Source organism: Lampetra fluviatilis, chromosome 15, assembly GCF_964198595.1.
Source record: "Lampetra fluviatilis chromosome 15, kcLamFluv1.1, whole genome shotgun sequence".
In the NCBI taxonomy this organism is placed as follows: domain Eukaryota; kingdom Metazoa; phylum Chordata; class Hyperoartia; order Petromyzontiformes; family Petromyzontidae; genus Lampetra; species Lampetra fluviatilis.
In genome coordinates this window covers 13,632,212-13,656,609 of record NC_136289.1, presented here as the reverse complement: position 1 = coordinate 13,656,609, position 24,398 = coordinate 13,632,212, and the positions used below count along the sequence as shown (strand labels likewise).

The window sequence follows — 24,398 nt, the reverse complement described above, 5'->3', positions numbered from 1 at the left end:
ACACAACATGGGACATATGCCTAACACAGCGTTAACAACATGCGTGGACATTTGACTATGATCTCTGTGTACTGTGACCTTAGTCACCTTAGTTGTGTTGTTGGGGACTGGGTTGGTAGATGGGGGGGTTGCGGAGACCAAGTGGTCTTACTAAAAACAAAATGTTGATAGGACAACAATGACTGCTTACAGTCACTCAGGTGTGTTCATGGTGCCGGATCTGACAGCACTTGAGCTGCACAGCCCCTCCACACAGCCCCCCACCACACAGCCCCCACACACAGCCCCCTCCACACAGCCCCTCCACACAGCCCCCCGCCCCCCCCCCCACACAGCCCCCTCCACACAGCCCCCCCCCCCTCACACAGCCCCCCCCCTCCCCATACAGCCCCTCCACACAGCCCCCTCCACACAGCCCTCCCCCCCACACAGCCCTCCCCCCCACACAGCCCTCCCCCCCACACAGCCCCCTCCACACAGCCCCCCCCCCCACACAGCCCCCTCCACACAGCCCTCCCCCCCACACAGCCCTCCCCCCCACACAGCCCTCCCCCCCACACAGCCCCCTCCACACAGCCCCCCCCCACACACAGCCCCCCCCACACAGCCCCCCCCCCCACACACAGCCCCCACCCCCACACAGCCCCCCCCCCCCCCACCACCGCGGCGCGCCACGGTGCCCGGCAACAAACAGAGTCGCGGGGCTCCGCCTGGCGACGCCGATCGTCTTGCCAAGTCTCCAGCCGCAGATTCCAACACGGGGGGCAAGCAGCGGTCGGTCAGTCGTGTGGCACGGTAAGAGATGCGTGGCCTTCTTTGTCGCAGCTGTCGTCTTTAAGACTGTGCGTGTTGGTGTAAGAAGCCACGGCGCGTGCCGGTGCTGCTCGTGTGTGTGTTGTTTTGGGGAGCGGTGGCGCAGCGGTTAGCGCGCTGCGCTACGAACCTGGCGACCCGGGTTCGATTCCCGCTCACGGCCAAACAACCATCGACGATTATGTCGGAACCGATCCTGGGGGCTCCCCTAGGTCGACTCAGCCTCAAATGAGTACCTGGTGCGGTGTGTAAACATCGCCACTAGGGAGACAAAGGCGGCCGGGCGTGGTGTTGGCCACCCACCCCCTCGTGTACCGTGTCGGCCTTCACAAGTGCTCGCTAACAGCACTTGCCTCTACTGTCTGTGAAGGCTATACGGGTGATCTTCGTGTTATGGGGGAGCGGTGGCGCGCAGATAACAACACTGGGGCGTCTATGCAGAACTTCTTTCGCACCGTACGTAACCAGCCGTGCTAATCGGAGGTGATGTTAAGACACCACAGCATGCACTCGTGTTAAGGCTGCGACGACCTAACGAGGCCCTGGACCGGTTCAGACGCCACTGATATCGGCCGTGAGCGGGGTTCGTAGCGCAGTGCGCTAACTACTGCGCCACCGCTCCCATCGGTTGTTCGACATCAAGTGCGAGGCATCCGAAAAGCCACCGGGTGTGGGGGTGAACGGGAAAGTCATCAACGTTTAGAAACCAGGAGGGAGATGAGAGTTACACACAGCCCTCACGCTAATGCATGGCGATTATGACACTGTAATTGCGATCCAGAGGTCACCGGTTCGATCTCCCGGTGTGGCAGCTGAAACAAAAGTGCAATTGTCTTGGCCCCGTCCCGATCGGCAGGTCTCGTGCGGTGTGACAAAGTGCGGTGGCTCTCTCGCCTCTTCGGCGTGGAAGAATCGGACAGAATGCCCTCCAGACCCTCTAGAGCAGGAGTGGGGAACCTTTGTTCTGCCAAGGGCCATTTGGATATGTATAACATCATTCGCGGGCCATACAAAATTATCAAGTTAAAATTTTGCCTGTTACATTCGGTCAAACTTTTAAGTAACTCGCCCCTAATGCGATGGCTGGAACTGCTTCTCTTTGGCAAGGCGTGTGATGTTAGCTGGTATTGATGGTGTTGCTACTCGCAACTGCTTTTCCAGGTTTGCTCCGAGATTTATTGAATTTCGAGCCCCGCCTGCGGTTTGCCTTGGCAGGGCCACACCAAATGATTCCGCTTGCCTTACACGGCCCGACGTTCCCCACCCCTGGTCTAGAGTCAAGAGCAGCGCTCTTCATTGCAAGGCCACCAGGGGCCACTGGCAGGCTCTGGTGGCCTTTAGTGCGGGCCCCGACACTACACAAAGAGTGACATCACTCCCCCTCGTCGGCGGTGTGGGGGGCCCTCCCGCTGCCGATGTCTTATCGGCGAAAGTGGCGCCCCCTCCGTAAATTATAGTGAACACCGCTCGAGAAAGGGCCCTTCCAGCCAGTGAGAAATAATCGCAGGAACCGCACGTTTACCCCAACACCGCAGTCTAAACGCCGTGCGCTTGTCGTTGTCCAACGAGGCCATCTGTCGGTTTTACAGGGATCCGCCACGGGCCGGGCCCAGGCCACGTCTGCTTCAGCATGCAGCGCCACTACCTGCAAGGATCACGTCCCCGGCCACACCTGCCTGCCTACCTGTCCGGCTACCGCGTGTAAGTTACGGCTCGGCACTCTCAAAAGAAGGGCAACGCGAGATGTTCACAGCTATAACTAGACGACTGTACACGTCATTTTTCGGCACATCGTCGGTAGGATTACACATTGTGATGACATGGATATCATTACCAAATTAGCTAAATGGAATGTCTTAGGGGCCGTCCATAAATGACCTCACGCGATTTTTGACGTTTTTTGACCCAGCCCCTCCCCACCCTCCCCACCCAGCCCCTCCCTGCACGACGGACACAATAATCCCCTGTGGGCTGGTGTAACCAGGAGGTCCCTACCAGTATAATGTCCATCTGCACTGTGCTTGCTTGGCCATGCAGACAGGACCCTGTGGAACGGGCACACCTGACGGCTCACCTGGAGCAGCTTTGCCGCCCGCGGCCCAACCTGCCACCCGCCATTGCGCAGGTGGAGGTCTTCGACCCAACGCAACTTCGACACGTGCGCCCTGTGACGAAGGGCCAACTGCCCACTTCACGTGGTGAGCCCTGCTGAACTGCTTGATAGCGGCGATGATTCACTACGATTCTGGCGAGAAACATAATTTGCGTGTGCTGGCGATTCGCGTGACGTAAGTTTTCAGTATTACAGACGGAACATCACGAAGTGTTGTGCATTTGTAACGTCAGGATGCATGACCCGATGCTCTTTACCTCTGTCTTCAGGTCCTTTATCTCTCGTTTCGCTCACTAATCTTCATCTCGAGTCACTTGTTTCTCATGTCACTAATCTATATCACTGCTATACAAACGTATGAATTATTTGCTTACATAAAATCAGTGTGAAGCAGGAGCTTATCAGTATTGTTTATTCAAGTAATGTTTACTTCCTAGTACTCTGTGGTCACAGACCCTCGACTATTGAGGAGCAACTAATTATTAAACGAGCGACAAGTAAAACTATACTTTGCAATTCTTGGTTCTTTCGGTAAAGTCACGTAGAAGGGAAATAATAAAATAATAAAAATCTAACTATTAAATTCTCACGACGTTTCGATTGCAATATAAGCAATCATTATCAGGTGTGAAAACCACAGCAATAAACTTTTCCTGATGATGATTGCTTGTGTTGCAATCGAAACGTCGTTAGAATTTAATTGTTTTATTATTTTATTATTTCCCTTCTACGTGACTTTACCTAAAGAACCAAGAATATGAATCCCTGCAGTCACGAAAGCTTTAAATCGAAATTTAAATCGAAATTTATACTTTGAAAGTATGGTTAATCGGCAACCCGGGTAATCGAGCCTTAACTGTAGTTATTTGTGTAATTTTTTTTAGAAATAGAGGAGGAGAAGAGAGCGTATGCAATCAGCTATCCAGAGAAAGTGACTTGGCCAGCCACATCTGCCCAGGAGGCTTTGGAGTTCGGGTCTGCGCAGGCAGGTGGCTGGCCCTGGGGATTTTCACGGCGGCCCACCCTGCAATCCAACGGGGCTCTCCACCTGACGTGAGCATCCATATGAACCATGCGAAAGGCTGCCGCAGCCTCTGTATTATCGTAAGTGCACTTTTGTCTGGGAGTGTATCTCAGCCAGTCCTCAGTGTGGCCCTTCATTAATGAGCCTTTCAAGGTCTGACAAAGCATTTTTACCCATGCTTGCTAGTTTATACCCGCTTTATTGCTTATTTGGTTATGATACAATTTTATGGTTGTATAATTGCAAACTTATGAACATTAGGAAGGAAAACCTCATCTGTTTGTACCTTGACTATTCTGAAATGAAATTATTCCCAATTTTACAATGTACAGTAGTGTATTTATGTAGAAATATATAAAACAAATTAGTGCCTCATGTGTGAAATTGTATATTCAAATTACATGCTATTTTAAATACGATACAAGAAAATATCACGCATTGTTAATGTTTTTTGCGACGCTATGCAATAAACGTTCAATTATTCACAAATGGAGGCTTTAGTGTGAAGAGATGTAGTTTTCCTGTAATAATAAAATAAATTTCAATCGTCAAAAGATTCTGTGACAAGTATTTTATTGTAAGATACAGCATATATATAATACAATTTATACCTCATCAATAACTGATCATTTGTTGTCACTGCTTATCAATCGCGTCAATATTGTAGACGACGTTTTTTATGACAATCTACAACTTCATCCTCATTATCTTCTTGGTTCTTTCGGTAAAGTCACAAATAAAACATAATAAAATAATATTAAAACATAATACAAAAAATGATTGTGTTTTATTTTTTTTATTTTTTTATTTCCCTTCTACGTGACTTTACCGAAAGAACCAAGAAGATGAATCCCTGCAGTCACGAAAGCTTTCAATCGAAATTCATCCTCATTACTTAATTATTGAAATGTTATTCCTGGGAGCGTGGTGGTGAGCCTGGCCACCCGAGTTCGATTCCCGGCTATGGTTACATTGGTGGCGACTGATATCCGAGTCGGTTCAGGTCCCCCCTCCACCCCTTTCATCAACCTTCACTGACTAGTGTGATGAAGTGTGGTTGAACCACCACGATTAACATGGCGTTAGGAGGACTTCATCCACCACTGGATTGATAAAGGGTTCCAATTATAAAATATATTTTTTAAATACCTGATATATCAATTGGCAAAGCAACATAAGTGCTGGTTGCATTCACATTGTTAAAGAAGGGTTCCTTCAAATTTCTACATGAGCGTTGATTTGAGTAATCACATGAAATGCATCATAACGAGTTTATTGGAAATGTTTGGGTTAAAGCAGCGAAAGGCCGGTTGTGATAGCCCCAGCTATCGTCACGATCAAGGCCACCCCGACAATAATCAGGTTCTTCATGCCCTGGGGGAAGAAAGTAAACCACGAGTTTTAAAATACGGATGCATGCGCATTACTCTGTCCAAAAATAGCTACCGCGTAGCACGGTTCGTATGAGCCCTGATACAAACAATGGAATGAGGCCCCCATGTCCAATTTCCCCCTCCTTTGTAGTCCAGGAAACTGGGTCCCTGCGGCCTGTGGGCACCAATGCAGTTGCACCGCCTGAGTACTCCACAACTACGCCAGCGTGCGTGCGTGCGTAATGTCGTCTGCGTCATGTGCAAATGTAGATTAGGCAGTTTTACTACGGACCTTTATTTCCTTGAAGACAACAACTCCCCATAGTGTAGCAATAATACCGGGGATCTGCAATTACATTTAAAGAACAATTCCTAAGTCAATTTAATTTAAAAAAGATCAGTTTCCATTTGTGGGTTAATTCTTACTCCCCGAACACTGTTGGCTGACTTAAAGTAGCAATTATTGGCATAAGACACTACCACTAGAGTACAAGATATGCTTATCCATAATAATGTTATTTTATTGTACACTATAATGTATATCTATTGTCCTATGAACAGATTTACATTAAAAAAAGGCCAAAATAAGGCAAAATAGATCTGGCATGCCAAATAAGTCCTGGAACAGCATTCTTGACAGTCCCAGCTGAAATTAATCAATTTTTAAAAACAATTACAGTATTTAAAAATGTTCACTGCCGTTTAATACTGAAAATAAACTATCAGACAAAGCATGACCTTCATGCTATTAAATAGCACAAACGTGAATCTAAACTTCGCCGGCTGCGGTTGTTGCGAGTGCACAACGTACCGAGGTGATGATGGGAAAGCTGACAGCTGCACCCAGGTGGGTGTTCGCAAGGAACCAGCCGCAGGTGGCAGTACCCCACATTGCACCAGAGGCCACGGCTCCACGAAGAGAGAAAACGATGGGGGGGGGGGGGGGATCCAGGTTGCAGATTAATAATATATTATCATTCACACATCTTGTACGCGAGGGTTGGTTCAATCATGGGCTGCTCCTCACGTGACTCCGTGCCCACATGACCACACACACGTCGGCAAATAAAACGAAAACTTTAAGCGATAAACACAAACAGCACATTTTACGTCTTCACCCTGATTCTATGTAGGTACACATACACATGTCTCGTAGCCAAATTGAGACGTGTTTTCCATTATTTTTATTGTTTTATCCTGGCCAGGTCGCCCACCCCTAATTACTCCAGACATTCGAGAGCTGACCATGTTCTCTTCAAGATAACATTTTCCATAAAATGTTACTTCTAAGCATTTCACTCGTCATGTTTTACACACATTTAAGTTATCTGATGCTAATGCTTGTCACCTGGCAGCACAGCTTTTGGATAGACCTTTGGACGGTTTTTCATCGCAGCGCAGTATACGTAGAAGTACAATATGCTCGTCAGATATATTCCGCAGAAGTGGGCAAAGACGTAGTCCAGGTCTGCGAAAGCGACAAAACACAAATTTGGTTACCGATTTCCATTCGGCATCGTCCATAAACAATCATGATTACAAAGTTAGTACAGGGGGAGGCTGCGTGCCCACCAAACTGGCTTGATCCGTAGTAGATGGAGCTCTTGTCTTTGCCGTGGTTCTTGATGTAGATGGCAGGAATAAAGTTGGCACCGTAGAAAACGCCGGCCACAAGAGCAAGAGAACAACCGCTGCGGATAGGGAAATAATTAAGTATGCAGTCACAGTCAGTTCTAGAGGGCTCGGCATTTATATTTCTACAAATCCTATACTGCCACAGTGGTCTGATAGTCCGATGTATTGTAACTTAGATTATGATTTTATTTTTGCCGTTTGTCGACATGTTCACCGTACAATTATTTCCTGATGAATTGCTCTTCTGCAGTGCTCCATCTGTCCACAAGTCCTCGTTGAACAGTGGCGAGCATTGCTGTTTTTGTGCCTTTTAGTCTATCTCCTTCGGTGTTACTACTCATGAAGATTTCATGGGTGCTCTTGATAACAGGTATACGGTATTTTTTTGCAAATCCATGATGGTTTTCGCTCAAATAAATGCCAATTTATGTTTGATAGTTTTTGATTATCATTTTAATAATTCACCTTAATACATTTCATTTACTTACTCTCAACACAATCCTTCTTTATCAAGGTTTTCTTCCACACCGCCCAGTTGTGTGCATTTCTAACTCCTGCTGTATTTTGCCAAAGGTTGGGAAACGTTTCACACTAAGGCCTTGATAGCACCACTGGACGCTTTGCCAATAGGGAAGTTGCCAATACTGATAAGCAGATGCAAATTAGCAGCAACCTAATTCTGTAAAGTAGCCAATATTAACTATCTAAATTGCGTTGTTGGGTTATTGGGGCAGAACAATATGTGGCTACGGGTGGTTTGAAATTAAAATTACATTTTACCACACACTTACAAAAGAGTTAATACTTTCATTAATAGTGTTGTCACATCTACTTTAAACTCACACAATCTTTTTATTCAATGGGCTCAGCTTGTCCGTCCACGATTCATCAGAAGGAGACTCTTCATATCCAATGTCTACTAATTCCTATGCACAACACAGCAGACGGGTTCAAGTTTATATTTCATTCTGTTTAACCAGCTTATCCGTAGACTGATCATAGCTCAATTACAAATTAAGTTACGGAAAAATCTAAAAGATATAAGGTGGCCATTGTACTGACATGAAAACACAAGTACTGTGAATTGTATTTGCAGATATGATAATAATACATTTCCAGCCCTCTGTCAATCAACTCGTGGATGAAGCCCTCCCCGTGCCCTGTTGGGTCATAGGAGATTCTTGACCATATTTCACCACGCTGGTTAGTACAGGCTGGTGAAGTTGTGGCAGGGAGAGAGGCTGCTCAGGCCCAGTTCAAATATTATTCGCCACTGTTAGCTGGGGCTAGGAATTGAACTCAGGTTGTCAGGTCCATAGCGCAGTGTGCATATCACTGCACTAAGCCTCCACTTTAAAATGTAAACACTGGAATACATTTTAATTATAAATATGTTTTAAATTATAGTTGCTAAGTACAGGTCCAAAGGTCCAAGCGATCAGCAAGATAACAGTAAATACGCTTGTCGAACGGAGCAAGGTTATATACAAACTTGGGAAAAGAGAAAATTAAGCAGAATGATAGGTGTTTTGACCTGCATTGTGGTGGTTGAACACAGCATGGATGCGATGAAACGGTCAGTCTGGTAGAATGAGCCCTCTATGAGTGGAGGAATTAATGAGTGCAGTTCATGGGACTTGTTACCATGGTGGTAGCGTTATAGGAGTATTAAGAAAGAGACTGACTGCCGGTGAGCGAGCAAATGGAGTGAATTCGTGAGTGCTGGATCATCGATGAAGCTCACTTCTTTATGTTGAAATGCATGCAATGCTGTCACTGAAGTCGGATACCTCGGTGGAGTTCACAATGTTGTTTTGGTTTTCTCTCACTTCTGTACTTTGGTTGTTCACTTCAGTTGTCACAAACAAAAGTATAAATGACCTGTTGACAGTCGAACACAGTCACAAATGAAGCGACATGGCATGCTTCCTGTTTATGTAAGGCACAAGATTTGCTCTATTTGTAGACACGTGTCAATGCACTGCACAGGACCTTATAATTGACAGTGCTGTGCCAACATAGTTGAGTGTTGCATTTGGAACAACTTCTGGGTCCAAGCCAAACCAACCAAACCTAAAAGAAAAAAACACGATACAACATACATACAACAGGTGGCGGAAAATTTAACTCTCCTGAAATATTGCTCTGAGATTAGTATAATACAAGCCACGAGGTATGACACATGCAGTAATCCGATTTTTTTTAAAGAATGTGTTATTTTGATTGTTGTGAATTGTATATCTCCTACACCATTGAACAATAAAGAATAGCCGACACTTCAAACTGCAGTCACCAATCTCAAACCACGGGCCACAGAGTAACACGCCACTCCCCACCATGATCATTCGCAGGCAGCATTTCAGATATTCACCAATCTCGACATGAGCATGCAATAATTACTGATCAACTCCCCACGATACAAAAGACAGTTGTTGTGTATTTGTTTATGGAAAGTGCAACGTGAAATATACAACAGCCAAAAACCTAGGGGAATGGACAAAAGCCAGACATATTAAAGTTTCGGATAGCTAATGTGAATTATCCCTTAACCACTTGCTCACTACTTAATTGGTAATAACCACATAGCAACATCGTCCGTTGCTGGCAGACTAATTCCTATATTCAGGCCAGTGCTGCGTACACCTCGCTGGACTGCAGCATTGAATAGGGATGATTGACATGAGATGTTATGTAAGACTCTTTGAGATGCTGGGGGCTTATAAGTACCCTATAAATTCATATAATAAATTATTACACTCCATTTGCCTCTCATGCAACACCCTCTGATGTTTTGTACCTTTTGATTGAGAAAATCGTAATGCGGTTTTATTGTCTTATCAGAACCTCATGTTGCTGCAACTCCCTAGTAGTACTTATACAACTCGTAATGCCGATGCTGGGAGTTTGGTGTGCACTGTTGTATGATCGTGTACCTTGAACTGGCCCAGCCCACGATGAGGTTGGATGAAGTCCAGATGAGAAATCCGAGTCCAAGGCCGATCGTCTTTATTACTGGAACTGTGGCAATGTTGCCTGTATGACATTATCCAAGGATATTAATGACACTGCAAATGAGCAAAATTTCAACACTTTCATCGAAAAATATATATCACAGGTGCAATTTCAGGTAATGACCTTTCTTCATAGCAGAGATTCTATATTTATTGTCGTTTTAGGTTAGTGTTATTGATATCTGTGCAAACTTTTTATTGTGCTTGTGCGCCATCGCTAACGCAGTATAATTAAAAAACGAGTAAGCGGTTGCTCAATAACAGCAAGATATTGTGAGAGCACGATACCAAATTAATATATTTGTGTCCAGCGGTGGCTGGTCAGTAAATCTATTGTTTGGGGTACAATAGCAAGCCCGGCTGCAGCTCATCTCGGATGGGGGGCCAGTATAGCTGTTGTGTGGGCCACCATAACAATGACAAACCACTAGTGAGAGTGAAGTTGGGTGGTGCCATAGGGACATGTTGTGGTCCAGGGCCCACCCCAGTACCACCCTAGCGCCGGCCTTGTAAGTAAGCCTGCAGGGGGGAGTGAAGGGGAGTGTATGCAGGTCATAATGTTTATAATTCGCGGGCAATTGTTGTTAAGGGCTTTCTCTTTTAACGAGTAAGGTCTGGCCTCACCTTGCCCTAATAACTAGCCATCACTGCATGTGTCTCACCTGTGGCCCAGAGGAATCCACCCAGCATAGCGAGTGGCCAAAACTCTGGGCAGTGCTGAATGAAATTTGACACCAGTCCCACCAGCCAGATGGAGGTGCACATCGCCCACTGAAAGAACATCCCTGTGCCAAAAAGGATAATTAATATATGACACAATATTTTCAGTAAATACCGGTATTAACCACAAAACACATGCCGCCTGCTTCAGTGAATGTTAAAGATCCGTGACATCCCACAATTGGTGATTACAATTGGCAGCCTGATGCCGACTTGCAGTATGGTGTTGTGTTTCACCCTGTGCCCCAAAAGACACGTTCCCATTAGGGGGTCCTCTAGGCCAACAATAAAAACTACACCCTGGGACGTTTCATTAGATTATGGGTGCAATATAAATGCAAGTATGCATATGTAGATTAAGTCTAACATCAGCTAACACAGGAGTGACCTTTGTGTAAACTAAAGTTTGAGCTTTGTGTAGAAACTGACAGCTTTGCAACAACATGAAGAAATATTTTTTGAGTTTAATCCAGAATTATGCAACCAAATTGGATATTAACTTTTGAATGACATCTATGCCAAATACAGGGCACAACTTAAATTAAAAAGAAGTTATTACTATTATTTGCAAGTAGTGTATCAATAATACAAAATGTTTACATTATGCTCAGTGGAAATTCTTACACCTTGGTTTGTGCCAGAAAGTTGAGTTGCGAGAAGACATCCCATCAGTAATTAAATTCATTGTGGTTGCAATTTAATTCAAGAATTATATGTTTTGCATTGCTGCTCGATTTTTGTCTAATTTGACAGTTGCCTTATCTCCATTAGCCTAAATGTAACAACGTAGAATATGTATAAAAGCAATTGATTCTCACACGCACAATTAAATGCACCTATCATGGGCATAAGAATCTATTTTAGTCGCGATCATCTAATAAGACCTCCCTCTAATGCAGGGTTCAGGCACCTTTTCCTTTACAGAGTGCTGAATACAGAGGGACAAATTCCTTAGAGACGGCCTTAAGAGTGCTGACTTTCAAATACTTTTGGTGAACATCCACACATTAACACACACGTACATCTCAGTCACTTCTGCCACTTCAAAATACCCTAACAGTGAGAGAAGTCACCTAGCACACTAAAATTATAAAGTGTTGATGGACCAAAAATCGTCCACTCTCGTTTCTGATTAGTGCGGCGAAGATGATTTCCTTGACAGATATATCTTTTGTGGGCCATTTACAAATGGAAGGTGTCATGTCGCTGTTGGTCGTTTGAAATTATGTGGTGGGTTGGTTACGGCCGATGGGCCAATGTTCCCTACCCCTGGTCTTAATGCAATGATGCTTAACTGTAACTGTGTCGAACGATACGCGTTACCGGCAAGTACGAATCACTTGTGTACAGCAGAGCCGTGTTCTTTGCAGTCACGCTCACCATCACCAGTGTCAAACTTCTTTACAGGAACAAAGTTGCTCCCATAGAAGAGGCTTGTTATCGCTGCAGCTGTAAATCCGATGGCCATGTTTTGGTTGAAAGTTCCATTGTTCTCTGCCATGCATGCTCCGTCGCACGAGGAGTTGCTCTCCGGACCTGGGAGAGCTGCAGTGAAGAGGAAACAGTGGCGTTGAATCGTACACTGCCATTGCACAAATACTAACACCACTCATCATCACCAACAAATGCACATTTAGAGTTACATATGTAATGTCTAAATGTGACCACAACCTGAGATGCTTTGCAGAAACAATGTACTCATATAAAAAACACACATCGGAGAGCTACATGGCATCTACGTTGCATTGAGAATAACGAAGCGCCAACAGGAGTATTGGTTTTCCTATCTCAAAAACGCAAGCTCCTGATCTTGTGAATCGTTTTGTAATTTTGGGATTGTAAGCAGCTTTGTTGGCCCACCTCATTGATCGAATTGTGAGCACCATTTTTGTTTCATAATTGATCTTGTCAGATCGCGTGAGTAAAATGTGTGTCGTACACCCTCCTCCACCCGACACGACAATGTTGTCACGTGATAAACAAACGTGCCAGTAGAATGTGATATTTGTCTTTATCATGACCTGTTTCTGCATTATGTTTTGCCTGCTTGGCAGTCTTATATCTGTTGCGGACGATGAACATATAATTGATTAGCTTTTGATGTTTCGGTTAAGTTTGCACGATATTTTTGCTCAATTATTTACCCAGCTTATGATCAATAATGCGATAATACGATCAATAATACGATTCGATCAATAATACGATTCGTAATTAATTTATTGTGGGTTAGATCATTTAGGTGCAATGTCTATGGATACTCACCTGGTAAAAACAAGTTTAAATCGAATATCCAAGTCGATATTGATAGAATGGGCAACTCAAAAACATACACGCAAAAATGTACAAGCACTCGTAACGATTCATACATAATTGACAGCCCTTTGTCAACACGGTAATGGAAAGACTCCCCCCTTGGTGCGTTTAGTCGTTTTGTTCACGACGCTTGTTTGACCATACTTCACCACCTCTGGTTCAGTGTGGGAAGAGTCGTGGGGAAAGACGGGGGGTAGGTGCTCGGAACCAGTTCAGACATCACTCGCCACTGATGTTCGCCGTGCCCTGGGAATTCCCCGAGGCTCCCATACAAGACGTCTTAAACTGGGAGAATTAAAAGGCGATGTTAGATCCATAATACCGGGGTTTTTTTTTGTTAGATCGCGTCAATGTGTCGTGAAACCCGCCACCACCCGACACAGCCAATCAGTGAGGTTTTTCACGTAAACAGAACGTGCCAATTCGTTACGGCATCAGGCGTTAGGCGCTGAAATGTCCGGGACTTGCCGCTAGAGGGAACACCAGCCAAGCCGACAATGAACAATAACAATGGTCAACACAAAAAAAAACTATTTTTTCTGGCCTGGACTTTTGCAGCTGTTTTAGACTAATTTCAGGGTGCTGATTCCAAATCTGATCTCAGATTTGCTCTATCACATCTCATTTTTATGCTATCGGCATACCCCATTTTCATTGATTTTATCCGAAATTAACTCTGTCACTTATGATTGCAAGTTGTTGCGAGTCAGTGACTGCTTTAGTGTTAAAATATGGTGCTGTATTTTTAGGATAGTGTGTTTATAATATCATTTTATGGAGATATCCACATTTATTTAATATTTTTCTTCTGCAGTTTTTATTGAAAATTCAATATTTGATATCTCAAAAACCTGATGTGATAGACGAAAACTGATGCCAGATTTGGAATCAGCACACCAAAATTGCCTTGAAACCGTTGGAATACCTTATGCCAGAAAAAGTGTGTTGACCAGTGTAATCAAGCGGACACAAGGGTCGATTTGAGACTGCTCATCTTTGAGGCGTCCAAGCACGGGAACGATCGAGTCGCCGGGATGAAAGGCCCCCCAAAGTGGATTTGACAGGACAGGATCAAACTCGCACAAGCACACACACTCCACCACACACACACTCCACCACACACACACTCCACACCACCACACAACATAACACACTCCACCACATACACACACTCCACCACACACTCCACCACACACACACACACTCCACCACACAACACAACACACTCCACCACATACACACACTCCACCACACACTCCATACACACACTCCACCACACACCCCCCCCCGCCTTCGCCAAACCGGCACTGAACCAGAGGTGGTGAAGTATGGACAACCAACACGACCCGTTGCAGCGTTGGAGATGCCCCTCATCCAGTCATGATTTGCCAATAAACAGTCCTGCACAAAGACAAATATCCCCCGTATAGCCTCCGATAGACTTGGAGCAAGTGCTGTTAACGAGCACCTTTAGAGGCTGGAACGGCACACGAGGAGGGGGGGGGGGTGACCGGCACCACACCCGGCCGCCTTTGTCTCTCCCCTAGTGGCGATGTTTTTACGGACTCACCACTCTGAGCGAGCACCGCTGGCACCGGCAGCAGCAGCAGTAGGAGCAGCATCAGAGCGGGTGAGACCAGCGTGCTGCCCATTGTCACGCGGTCACCGGAGATGGTGATGATGGTGGTGGTGGTGCTGACGATGATCGGTGATGTGCTGGATCATTTACATAATGAATAGAGCCATGAACGAACCCGATCTTTATAGCTTCGAGGCGTAGTGAGGGAGACATCACGGGACTCGTCTTCCGGGCAGGGAGGGCCGGCAAGTAACGAAGGCGGATCCCCCTCCAACAACGAGCCAATCCCTCTTCCTCAACATCATCATCCTCGGCCATGCTCGGTCCACTGTTGGATGGAGGCTTCCCCCACCAGCGGTCATCTGTCTCTTCTCTCCATGCCCATGTGTAGGGGTTGTTTGAATGTATTGTCATGAACGCATCCATACACGAATGGTTTTGAATGTCACGTTTGTAGACTGCAAGTATAATGTGTCGTGCAGACTGTTAAATGTCAAATCCGGTTCGGATTTGCTCGTGTTGAGCCATATCTCTTGTTGCTGATGGGATGTGTAAAAAATACTGAATTGCGTTTTAATAGTGGAATGTTTGTACGCCCATTGAAAAATAAGAGCTGAGAACATTAAACGTTTGACAAACAAGAGTCTGACGTGTAAGTTGCTACCAAAGAGCTCGATGGTTTGGCGAAGTGCTCTTAACACGGCTTATCAATCACACTGAGCACGTGTAATGGGTGGGATAATCAATCACCACCACAGTTGTTTTTTTAAATATCAACACGTGTACCAGATCAGCGGTCAGATCGCTTTGCCGGTATCACAGTGACCCCTGGATTTGAACCCGGGCAGTGATAAAAAAAAACCCGTCTCTCAAGTGTCGCAAGCTGCTGGTCTCAGTCCGGTATAAACATGTCGATGCAAAATAAGACCGAGTTTAATTTGTCGTGACGTTTTTGCTAAAATCCTCGCGTTGAAAAAAATTAAAACAAATTTAGTGACTAGGTTGTTGGGGGGGGGGGGCGCCTGTGTTGCCCCCTCCCCCCCAACAACCTCGTATTCATCATAGAAATAAAGATAAAGTTGTGCGCTTACCAAGGTAAGGAAACGTCTGTCCCTACGACTTGTTGACTGTGATAGCGAATGCGGGGAGAATGGGAAATTGTCGTCGTCGCAAAACAAATGGCAAAGCCGCGTCGGTGTGGGCCCTCTCTCTCAAGCGGTCGTGATATTCATCATAGACAGATAGAGACAGTTGTTTGTATATAAATGTAATTTTACATCTGCAAGACTTAATTTAAAGCGACATTTCGAGTGAATTTTCTCTCGTCTTTAAGTAGATGTCCTTGCTGGGGGTTCGGTTCGATGCCGACTTTCACCTGGTTGGGATTGCGGGATCGAGATGTGACAGAGCTGGCCGTGCGAGAAGACTGCCCTCTGCTGATCGATTCCAACGTGATCGATCGTCTGTCCCTGCACCTCCGTCGTCCATGCAGGGGGCGCGTAGGTTTGCAGCGCCCCCTGCATGAACACGTAGGGGAAGTGCAGCGTTCATTACAAATAGATAAAGTTGTGCACTTATATTCTTGGCTCTTTCGGTAAAGTCACGTAAAAGGGAAATAATAAAATAATAATAAATAAATATAAAACAATAAAATTATCACAACGTTTCGACTGCAACACAAGCAATCATCATCAGGCGTGCACTTATATAAGAGTATTATTGTAAAAAAATAAAAGTCCATCCCATGTGTTAATGAATTTAAAAACATTTTAGGCAGGAAATGTTTTCAAATTTCGATTTTTTTTCTGGGGGGGGGACCCCCACACCCCCCCCCCCCATGTTGACTCCACGGCTACGGCCTTGTTAGACGCGCGCGCACGATCTCGCGGGCGAGATCATCGATTACGAAGCCGATTCATCGTTCGAAGCCGCAACCCCCCCACGCCACGTGGGATCGCATCGACTCGCTCTGCGCTCGCCTCGCAGCCCTTGGCGACAACGGAGCAGGCGAAGCAGTCGAGCGGGGTAGGCGGAGCACTCGAGCGGGGCAGGCGGAGCAATCGAGCGACCCCACACCCCGAGTCGCCGATCGCTCAAGGACAACAACAAGATGTTCGGCTTCGCGCAGAGGTTACTCGCCAGGCCGCCGCCGCCTCGGCTGCTGCTGCAAGGTAAGAGTTTAATACACGCATTCTTTAAAACTCGGGGTGGTTGTGTGTCCCCGCTAACCGATTCGTAAGGGTCTGGTTTTGTTTGCAGAGGTTGGCTCTCGCTGAGCGTTCACGTTGCTAGGCGAGTCCGAGGCTTTCGTTAATCTTAGGCCAAAGTCGCGAGGTAATTGGTCTGTCTCCATATATAAATGTGATCACCTACCTGTCAACACCTTATCAGTGCTTACCTTATTCCTGCCCTTGTAAATCACAACGTTCATCCTACAAAATCCCATCACAAGGGAGAAACACATAGTACTGAAATGGCTGTACACCGCATGGACCTGAAAACTCAGTTTCCCTGGACAAGAATACGGGAACACCGTATGGGTTGACAGGTATATGACCAGTTCAACAGTCTTTTGGCTTTCCAGACCAATTGCATGATTATTGTTATCAAGCAGCATGTGTTGAAGCATGTAAATGCTGCTGTGGACCGGTTTCGACATTTTGAGTCTCATCAGCAGTTTGTGAAACGGATGCTGCCTGAGTTACCTGATTGTTACCAAATGCACCCCCATCTAAACTGTGGGACACCCAGTAAAGCAAACATTGTAATTTATTTTTTATTTTACGTTTTGGTCCATTCGTCCTTCCAGGGTTAAGTGGTATGGCTGTCATTGTTATTGGGTGTCGTTTGTGGCTAGGACGTGCGTGTTTATTATCGTTATTGGGGCGAGAGTGGATGACAGTCAGTGGTCGATATGAATGACGGGAGTGCCAGCGAAAATAGAGAACATCCCAAAGGATGTCCAGCTTGGAAAGAGGAGCTATGTCCGCTTGTGTTACAGGTGCTAGGTAGGTTGTTACCTATCAACGGCCTGGGGAGAGGCCTTGGTCTAGAAATTGAATGATCATGGCCGGTGATGGAAGGCTGCATTTGGCGGGTTGCTTCGCCAGGATTCGTATTTCACGCCGAGGCTAAAATCATGAGCATCATCAGCGATGTCTGTGTATTGTATTCCACGACGGATCTCCGCGCCATCGTCATCACGATGTTTTCTTAAGACTATCCACGGCTGTAAGGCGATTTCTCGTGCCCTCATCTCTTACTGCCTTGTAATGTCATGTCTGCTTTACGCCTGCTCCTAAATTTGTCTCATAGCTCCACTTACACACGTATACACTCTTAGTTTTTTTTCGGTAAAGTCACGTAGGTAAAATAATAATAAAATAATACATGAAAATAACTCAATTAGATCACGACGTTTCGGAGGCAACACAAGTCTCCGTCTTCAGGTGTGACCGTCACAGCTAAATTTACTGTATCAAGTTTTTCCTTCATACATTGTATGTACTGTACACGTCTGACATTGCCTATGGACTATTGGATGGACGCTGTCTAAACGAACTTGCTTGGAAGCTTGTGTGCAAAGGCAGCTGTCAAAATGAGAGCCTGCATAGCGGCTGTGGAGGTGGTGGCCTGAAATCGCAGCAAGGTGCTTGCAGTGACTGGGGGTACCTGTTCTGTGGAGCCTAATTTATCCCAAATTGTTTTTACGGACAGGTTTCTCTCGGGGGAAGTTCACGGCCATGGCGCCGGAATATACGAAGCCCAACTGGCCAGGCGTGGTGGCCTACGTGTCGGGCACGGTGCTGCTGTGGGGACTGGTGAGGCACTTGCACGTGACGACAGTTTCTGCGGTTCCAGTTAGCTTTTGGAAAATAAAAAAATACTGTTCATATTAAAAAGGACTTGCAAAATCAATCGGATGGAAAACAGATGCCTGCTTGAGAAATGTACATCCCACTCAAGGGTAAAACTGTACATTTCATTTGTTGAATGCATTTGACAGTAAATGATATGAGTTCGATTTGATTACAGATGGATGTAAGAAGCTACTTTTAAAATGAATGTGTAGCCCCGTTTTCAGTTCAGTGCTCGGTGAAGGTCTCCCATTGTCTGGTCAGTCGTGAGGTTGTATGACCATACTGGTCAGCACAGGTAGGTCAAGGTGGGGGCCCGGAAATGACTCTGATGTCACTGGTCAATTATATGAGCCAAGGCCAGGAATTCAACTCAGGCCACTGGGTTTATATCTCACATCATGACGCATACATCAATGTAAATGATACCAGATAGGATCTAAAACAATCTTTTGGGGATAATTATGCAACGTTTATATTTTTTTCTATTTCTGCATGTAAATATTGTACCATCTGGACGACTAACCCTGCTAATCGCTGTCATGTGTTTAACAACAAATTAAAACACCCAAATGTGTGTTCCCCACAGCTACTGAAGCAGAACAACACTGACTGGGCTGAATATGAGAAGCGACGTGGCATAGCCAAGTGAGTTTGAAGTTGATCACTGCCATATTTTTTGCCTAATTTGTACTAGATTTTGTAAGATGGTGTTGAAAGTTTTACGTTTCATAAATATACAAGCACTTTATTGAGTGTGAAATGAATGGTAGATCTGTATTTTGTATTAATCATATATAAAATGTTCTCTTTCAGATAATGAGGAGCCAAATGGTATTTTGATTTTGAAGAGTCGCTGCAAGAATATTCCTGTCAGTATAAATTCCCCTGTTGTGAGAACTATGTAACATACACATGAGTTGGATTCTGTGAAATATTCGACGCAAGTTGTTAAACATTTATTTTTACATCATCTTAAATGTTAACAACTGTGGTAAAACAAAATACTTTGTCACATGACAGAACTGTATGACTAAATAAATATAAAACATTCACAGTGTTCTGTACATTTAATTTGTCAGTTATTTAAGTCCATTTATATAAAATATGTACAAACATTTATTTCATGATTTTTTTAGTATTGACATGGCTAGTACTTTTGGGAAATACACATGTAAAACAAATGCACTCAGTTTTTGTGCCCCGAGTCATCATCCTTTGCAGACTTCTTGGACTTCTTCCCTATTTTCCCATCAATTCTTGGGAACAGCAGCCCCGAGTCTGGCCCCAGCTTCTGGCCAGCGTGCAGGCAGGTGCGCCCTCGGTACGCATCGAAGCATGTCAGAGACTCCCAGGAACGCTCTCGGGAGCCGGCGTGGTGACCCGGGATGCCGAGTCGGTCGAGAAGCTTGCTCGCCAGGCCCGGCACGGCGGGTTGCAGCAGAATGCCGCAAACACGCAGAGTCTCCATGGCAACGTGCAGCACCGTGTCATGCCACATCTTACCATGGCTGCTGCTGCTGCCTGGTTCCCTGTCCTCTGTGAAAACACCGGAGTATTATCCAGGTCATGTACATCATGTGCATATATAGCCCTTTTTGTCAATCCACTGCTGCATGAGAGCCTACCTATGCTTAGTGGGTCATGGTGGTAACCTGACCATACTTCATACTGTCAGTGTGGGTTGGTGAAGAGCATAGTAGTACAATATATTTGGCCGCACAGCGTAACAACCTGTTGTGCATGGCAGTTAACCATCCAACTATTAGGACTGAACCCAGGTTAGATTTAGACATCTGGAAAGCATGGGTAAATTCCGGGTTATTTGATCATTTATTTGCCAGGTACCATCAACATTTTTAAACAAATGGAATTAACAATTTTATTCAAATTGACTGGTGTGGTTGCAAGGTACTACGCTACCTTGATCAGAAGACGGTGTAATTTTCCATGGAGCGTGGCGCTGCACGAACCCATTGCCTTTGTGCAAGCAGGCAGCGATGGCATCCAGCGCCTGATACACGGCCGCTCTGTCATAGCAGTCTTGTACGACGGCTGGCAAATTCTCAACGCTTGTAACGAGCTCATAGTCTCTTGATGTCAAGTGAGGCAGCCCAGTCTCGGTACTTGTGTGTTTTTTCTCAGGGAACAATGGCCGATGGAATGGAGGGAAAATCTGTTCCGGATTTAAGGCTGGAGCCACACACCTGTTGGAAGCAATTATTTTAAAAACACGGTGATCCTGGCCATTTCATATTTATGCCTTTAAGTAGCAAATATCTTATCACTTGCACAAAATGTAAAGCTAATGTTTACAAAAAAATACCTTAAGCTTGTCGCATTATTTAAGTTTTGCAAAATTGCAGTGATCTACAGCATATTAATGAAAGGCCAACTTTGGTTCTGTGTTGAATTTTAATGCAGACTAATTTGATACCTGTTAAGAAGTCCTCCTAATGTGCCTGAAAGCTCAGCATTGAGCATTTTTTCCACCTTTTCAGGGTAGTAATCCCCATCCGATTCCGGCACACCCTGATGCAGCAAGAAATACCGAAGCCCATCGGCAGAGTACCTTAAAAAAAACACCGAATTTGCAGTTATTGTCTTTATATTTGATAAAAAAAAATGTTAATGAATAATTCACAGATAGCATAGCCATTATATTAACTTTCTTGGCTATTCTAAAATAATTTTCATTCAGTGATTTAAGATCAGTTTGATTTTAACACCTGAAGCAGCAAATGAGGGATCAAACCTACCGGTTGATGTCCTCATTGGGGTCCACAGAATTGCCGAGACTCTTGGACATTTTGCGTCCGGCAACAGTCCAGTGGGAGTGTACTAGGAGGCGACGAGGCGGCTCCAATCCTGCAGCCATGAGGAATGCCGGCCAGTACAGAGCATGGAACTTCAGGATGTCTTTACCCAGAACATGCAGGTCACAGGGCCACCACTCTCCATAACCTGTCGAGTAAAACAAATCAAGCCAACAATTGCATGTTATGGCAGGGGTGGAGGAATATTTTCGTGACTGAGGGTTAGGGAATAGGACTTTCAAATGTGTTTGGCAGGCCACACAGTAACAAACATCTCAGTCACTTAAGTCACTGCAAGATGCCCATGCAGCAAGAAGACGTGACAGAGTGCAATAACATAACCAGTGTTCTTCTCAGGCTGAATATATTTTCCATCTAGTGGTTACGATGCGGTGAAGGTTAAATAGTTTTGCAGGCCATTTCCAAGTGCTAGGCCACGTGTGCCATGGGCTGCATTAAATTATGAGGTGGTCGATTGCCCAACCACGCTATATACTGGAGTGCACAAAGGAACAAAAATAATATATTTTTCAGAACCAGACAATGCAAAAATCGCTTCTTACCCTCATCGGGATAGCCTGTGATGGTCAGGTAGTTAACGAGCGCATCGAGCCAGACGTAGATGGTTTGAGTACGGTCGTCGGGAACAGGGATGCCCCACTGTAGGCGGGCATGTGGTCGAGATACTGACAAATCGGGAAGCCCTTCATGTAACCACTGGAGTGCCAGCTGGCGAAACTTCTCCGGAAAGACGGGACGTGGTTCTGTTTGCAGCCATGCTTCTATCCTCGGTGTAAACGTCGATAACCTGTTCGGGAGAAAAAACACAATCGACATAAAACACCTGTTACAAGTCATGCCAGTTGGCTGCAAGCACGTATCTAGAATACTGCATTATAAATACATCAAAAACACACCAGACAGCTAAATAGATATCTATAATGCTTCACTGAACCTGAATATGTAATTGTCCTCCGAGGTCCAGTCCACTGGGTGGCCGCTTTCTGCCGACACCTTGATGGGCTTGCCTTGCGGGTCAACTCCGTCCGTGACCTGCGCATTCGCCAGGAAGCTCTCCTCCGCTGTGCAGTACCAGCCCTCGTAGCTGCCGCGGTGAATGTGTCCGCCGTCACGCAGCTTGCGCCAGAAATAGTTGACGGCCCTGAAATGTCGCGGCTCCGTCGTGCGCACCCAGTCCGTGTGGCCCACGTTGGCGGCAGCAAAGAGGGCCTTGAATCGCTCCGATACGGACGTGCAGAACTCGGCCGGGGCCTGCCTCGCCTGCACGGCCGCTTGCTGGATTTTAAGGCCATGCTCATCCGTGCCTGGCACACAAAAGTACATCATACATGTACAGGCGGTGTGCATAGATGTGTAGGGCAGTTTTGTACACAATTGACGTCTACAACACTACCTTCTGCTGCCCACAACGTAATTGCAATATAATTAGTATTTTTTAAATATATAACATTTCGATGTGATCGTATCTCAAGACGGTGAAAACAAGATGGATATTTTTTTTGTGGAGAGGTAGCATTTTGTAAACGAGGTGGAAATCGTTGGAAGTCAGCATGTCGAGTCTGACTTCAAGCACGAGCAGCAACAGAAGTGCATTATAATGCGGCGGTTTTTGTACTTTGCATTTTCAATGGCTCATGGTGTATGATTATCTTTAACATTGACGGAGATACTACATTGTCATCATGACAGCATTTTGCTCTCCATGCAAGATAAAAACTATTTAAACAAAAACCACAGGTGGAAGGATCCTGGTCGGCAGATCACGTTGTTTGCAAACACCGGATAGGCGATGAACCCGTCTGCGTGGAACCCCTTCAAATCCGTGATGGTTTTCCCCCGGGTACTACGGTTTTATCCCACGAAATAAAGCACTCATTATTTAAAGACTTTGGCCAAACATTCCAAATGCAGAACTCTCAAGGCTCGTTGAGGCTTTGTGGATACATGCCAAGTGAGGTCCCAATTCCCGACACACGAGGCACCCCAAATGTCAGCCTGTCCTCACCGCTGGAGAAGCGGACCCTGTGCCCGCACAGAGCCTGGCGTCGCTGCAGGCAGTCGGCCAGCGTCACCGAGTAGAGATGCCCGATATGCGGCGCCGCGTTCACGTAGAATATGGGGGTGCTCACGTAGAAGCGCGGCGTCGCGTTTGACGTCTCCAAGGTGGCAGCCTCACCACCTCCTCCTCCTGCCTCGCCGGCGCAGTCCGTCCCGCTTGCCCGACACAGGTTTAAACCCGGACCCCGAGACCAGCCTCGTCGACTGCGCGACAACTCTCGGACAATGGCAACTCCGAGGCAACGCATGGTATCGATGAAGGTCAACACAGACGAAACCGCGGTCCCATTCAATAACGAAGCAGAGGCATCTACACCACGGCTCTACCGAGGTCGGGGGACAACCCAATTAACTGCCCGCGGATTAATAATTGCGCAATGAACGCCCCCCCCCCCCGGTTGTCGCGCCGCGTCCACGCAGCCCCTAAATTAGCACCGTGGAGGAGGCGGTCAAACACGTGGAGTCGCGAGGTCTATGACCTCTACACTCTGACCTACCTCCATGCAGACAGGTTTAATTGGCTCAACGGCACCGCGCAGGTCGGGGGGGTAACGATCGATTAGGACCCGGCCATGAGCGGTGGTGCCGATGTTGACATCGCAAAGTGAACGCGCCGGGAACGCCGCGCTCAAGGACGGAAGGCGGAACCACGTGGCCGGGACGGGCACATTGGAATACCTAGCGCGTATAGGGACGGGTGACCCCGCCTTCGCGCACGCCGATTGGCTCCGTTGCCTCGGCAAGCGGCCAATGGCGCGCGAGCCACCGGGGACGGGGACTCGACCAATCGCGTCGCGCGAGTGGCCCCACGGCCGCGCTTATACAACGTAGCTTTTCAAATCGTCGCTTCACATGCGCCGACAGAGGGGGAGGGGGCAGGGGGAGCTCATCGAACGGTCGCGCTGCCGCCATCTTGGTCAGGGTTCCCGTGCGGCCCCGCCCCGTGCGTGACGCTGTCAGAGCGCGACAAACCGTTCAAAACTCCACCGTCGTTCCCCACGTAAGATGGCCGACCCGGCGCGCGCGTGATCCGTCGTAGAGATGACGTTCCCCCGCGTCTGGCGC

General features: G+C 46.3%; 3 protein-coding genes and 1 long non-coding RNA gene across 5 annotated transcripts; 2 read left to right on the top strand and 2 right to left on the bottom strand.

Moving 5' to 3' along the window:
• Positions 1-701: 701 nt before the first annotated feature.
• On the top strand, positions 702-4,408 carry LOC144936069 (uncharacterized). The gene is made up of 4 exons (XM_078862884.1): positions 702-795; positions 2,403-2,514; positions 2,851-3,011; positions 3,811-4,408. Exons 2-4 carry the CDS (start codon positions 2,444-2,446, stop codon positions 3,981-3,983), a joined length of 405 nt encoding a protein of 134 aa, XP_078719010.1. The 5' UTR covers positions 702-795; positions 2,403-2,443; the 3' UTR covers positions 3,984-4,408.
• An 86-nt stretch (positions 4,409-4,494) lies between these two features.
• On the bottom strand, positions 4,495-14,880 carry TMEM144 (transmembrane protein 144). Of its 2 annotated transcripts, none has more exons than XM_078862882.1 (12): positions 14,573-14,880; positions 12,070-12,234; positions 10,632-10,754; positions 9,892-9,991; positions 8,951-9,031; positions 8,749-8,839; positions 7,802-7,884; positions 6,896-7,014; positions 6,672-6,791; positions 6,135-6,232; positions 5,616-5,669; positions 4,495-5,324 (listed from the first exon to the last, which is right to left on the bottom strand). In XM_078862882.1, the coding sequence occupies exons 1-12, from the start codon at positions 14,652-14,654 to the stop codon at positions 5,241-5,243; spliced, it is 1,200 nt and encodes a 399-aa protein (XP_078719008.1). In that variant the 5' UTR covers positions 14,655-14,880; the 3' UTR covers positions 4,495-5,240. The 2 variants fall into 2 exon arrangements, with proteins under 2 accessions (XP_078719008.1, XP_078719009.1); XM_078862883.1 differs by lacking the exon at positions 14,573-14,880 and adding an exon at positions 13,155-13,247.
• Positions 14,881-16,631: 1,751 nt separating this feature from the next.
• LOC144936260 (uncharacterized) lies at positions 16,632-19,491 on the top strand. The gene is made up of 4 exons (XR_013637413.1): positions 16,632-16,752; positions 18,299-18,402; positions 19,028-19,086; positions 19,255-19,491. It is a non-coding gene; the product is annotated as an uncharacterized LOC144936260 (long non-coding RNA).
• Positions 19,492-19,559: 68 nt separating this feature from the next.
• Positions 19,560-24,064, bottom strand: MARS2 (methionyl-tRNA synthetase 2, mitochondrial). The gene is made up of 7 exons (XM_078863318.1): positions 23,281-24,064; positions 22,210-22,579; positions 21,818-22,062; positions 21,198-21,402; positions 20,876-21,010; positions 20,362-20,645; positions 19,560-19,977 (listed from the first exon to the last, which is right to left on the bottom strand). Exons 1-7 carry the CDS (start codon positions 23,579-23,581, stop codon positions 19,628-19,630), a joined length of 1,890 nt encoding a protein of 629 aa, XP_078719444.1. The 5' UTR covers positions 23,582-24,064; the 3' UTR covers positions 19,560-19,627.
• Between the last annotated feature and the right edge of the window lie 334 nt (positions 24,065-24,398).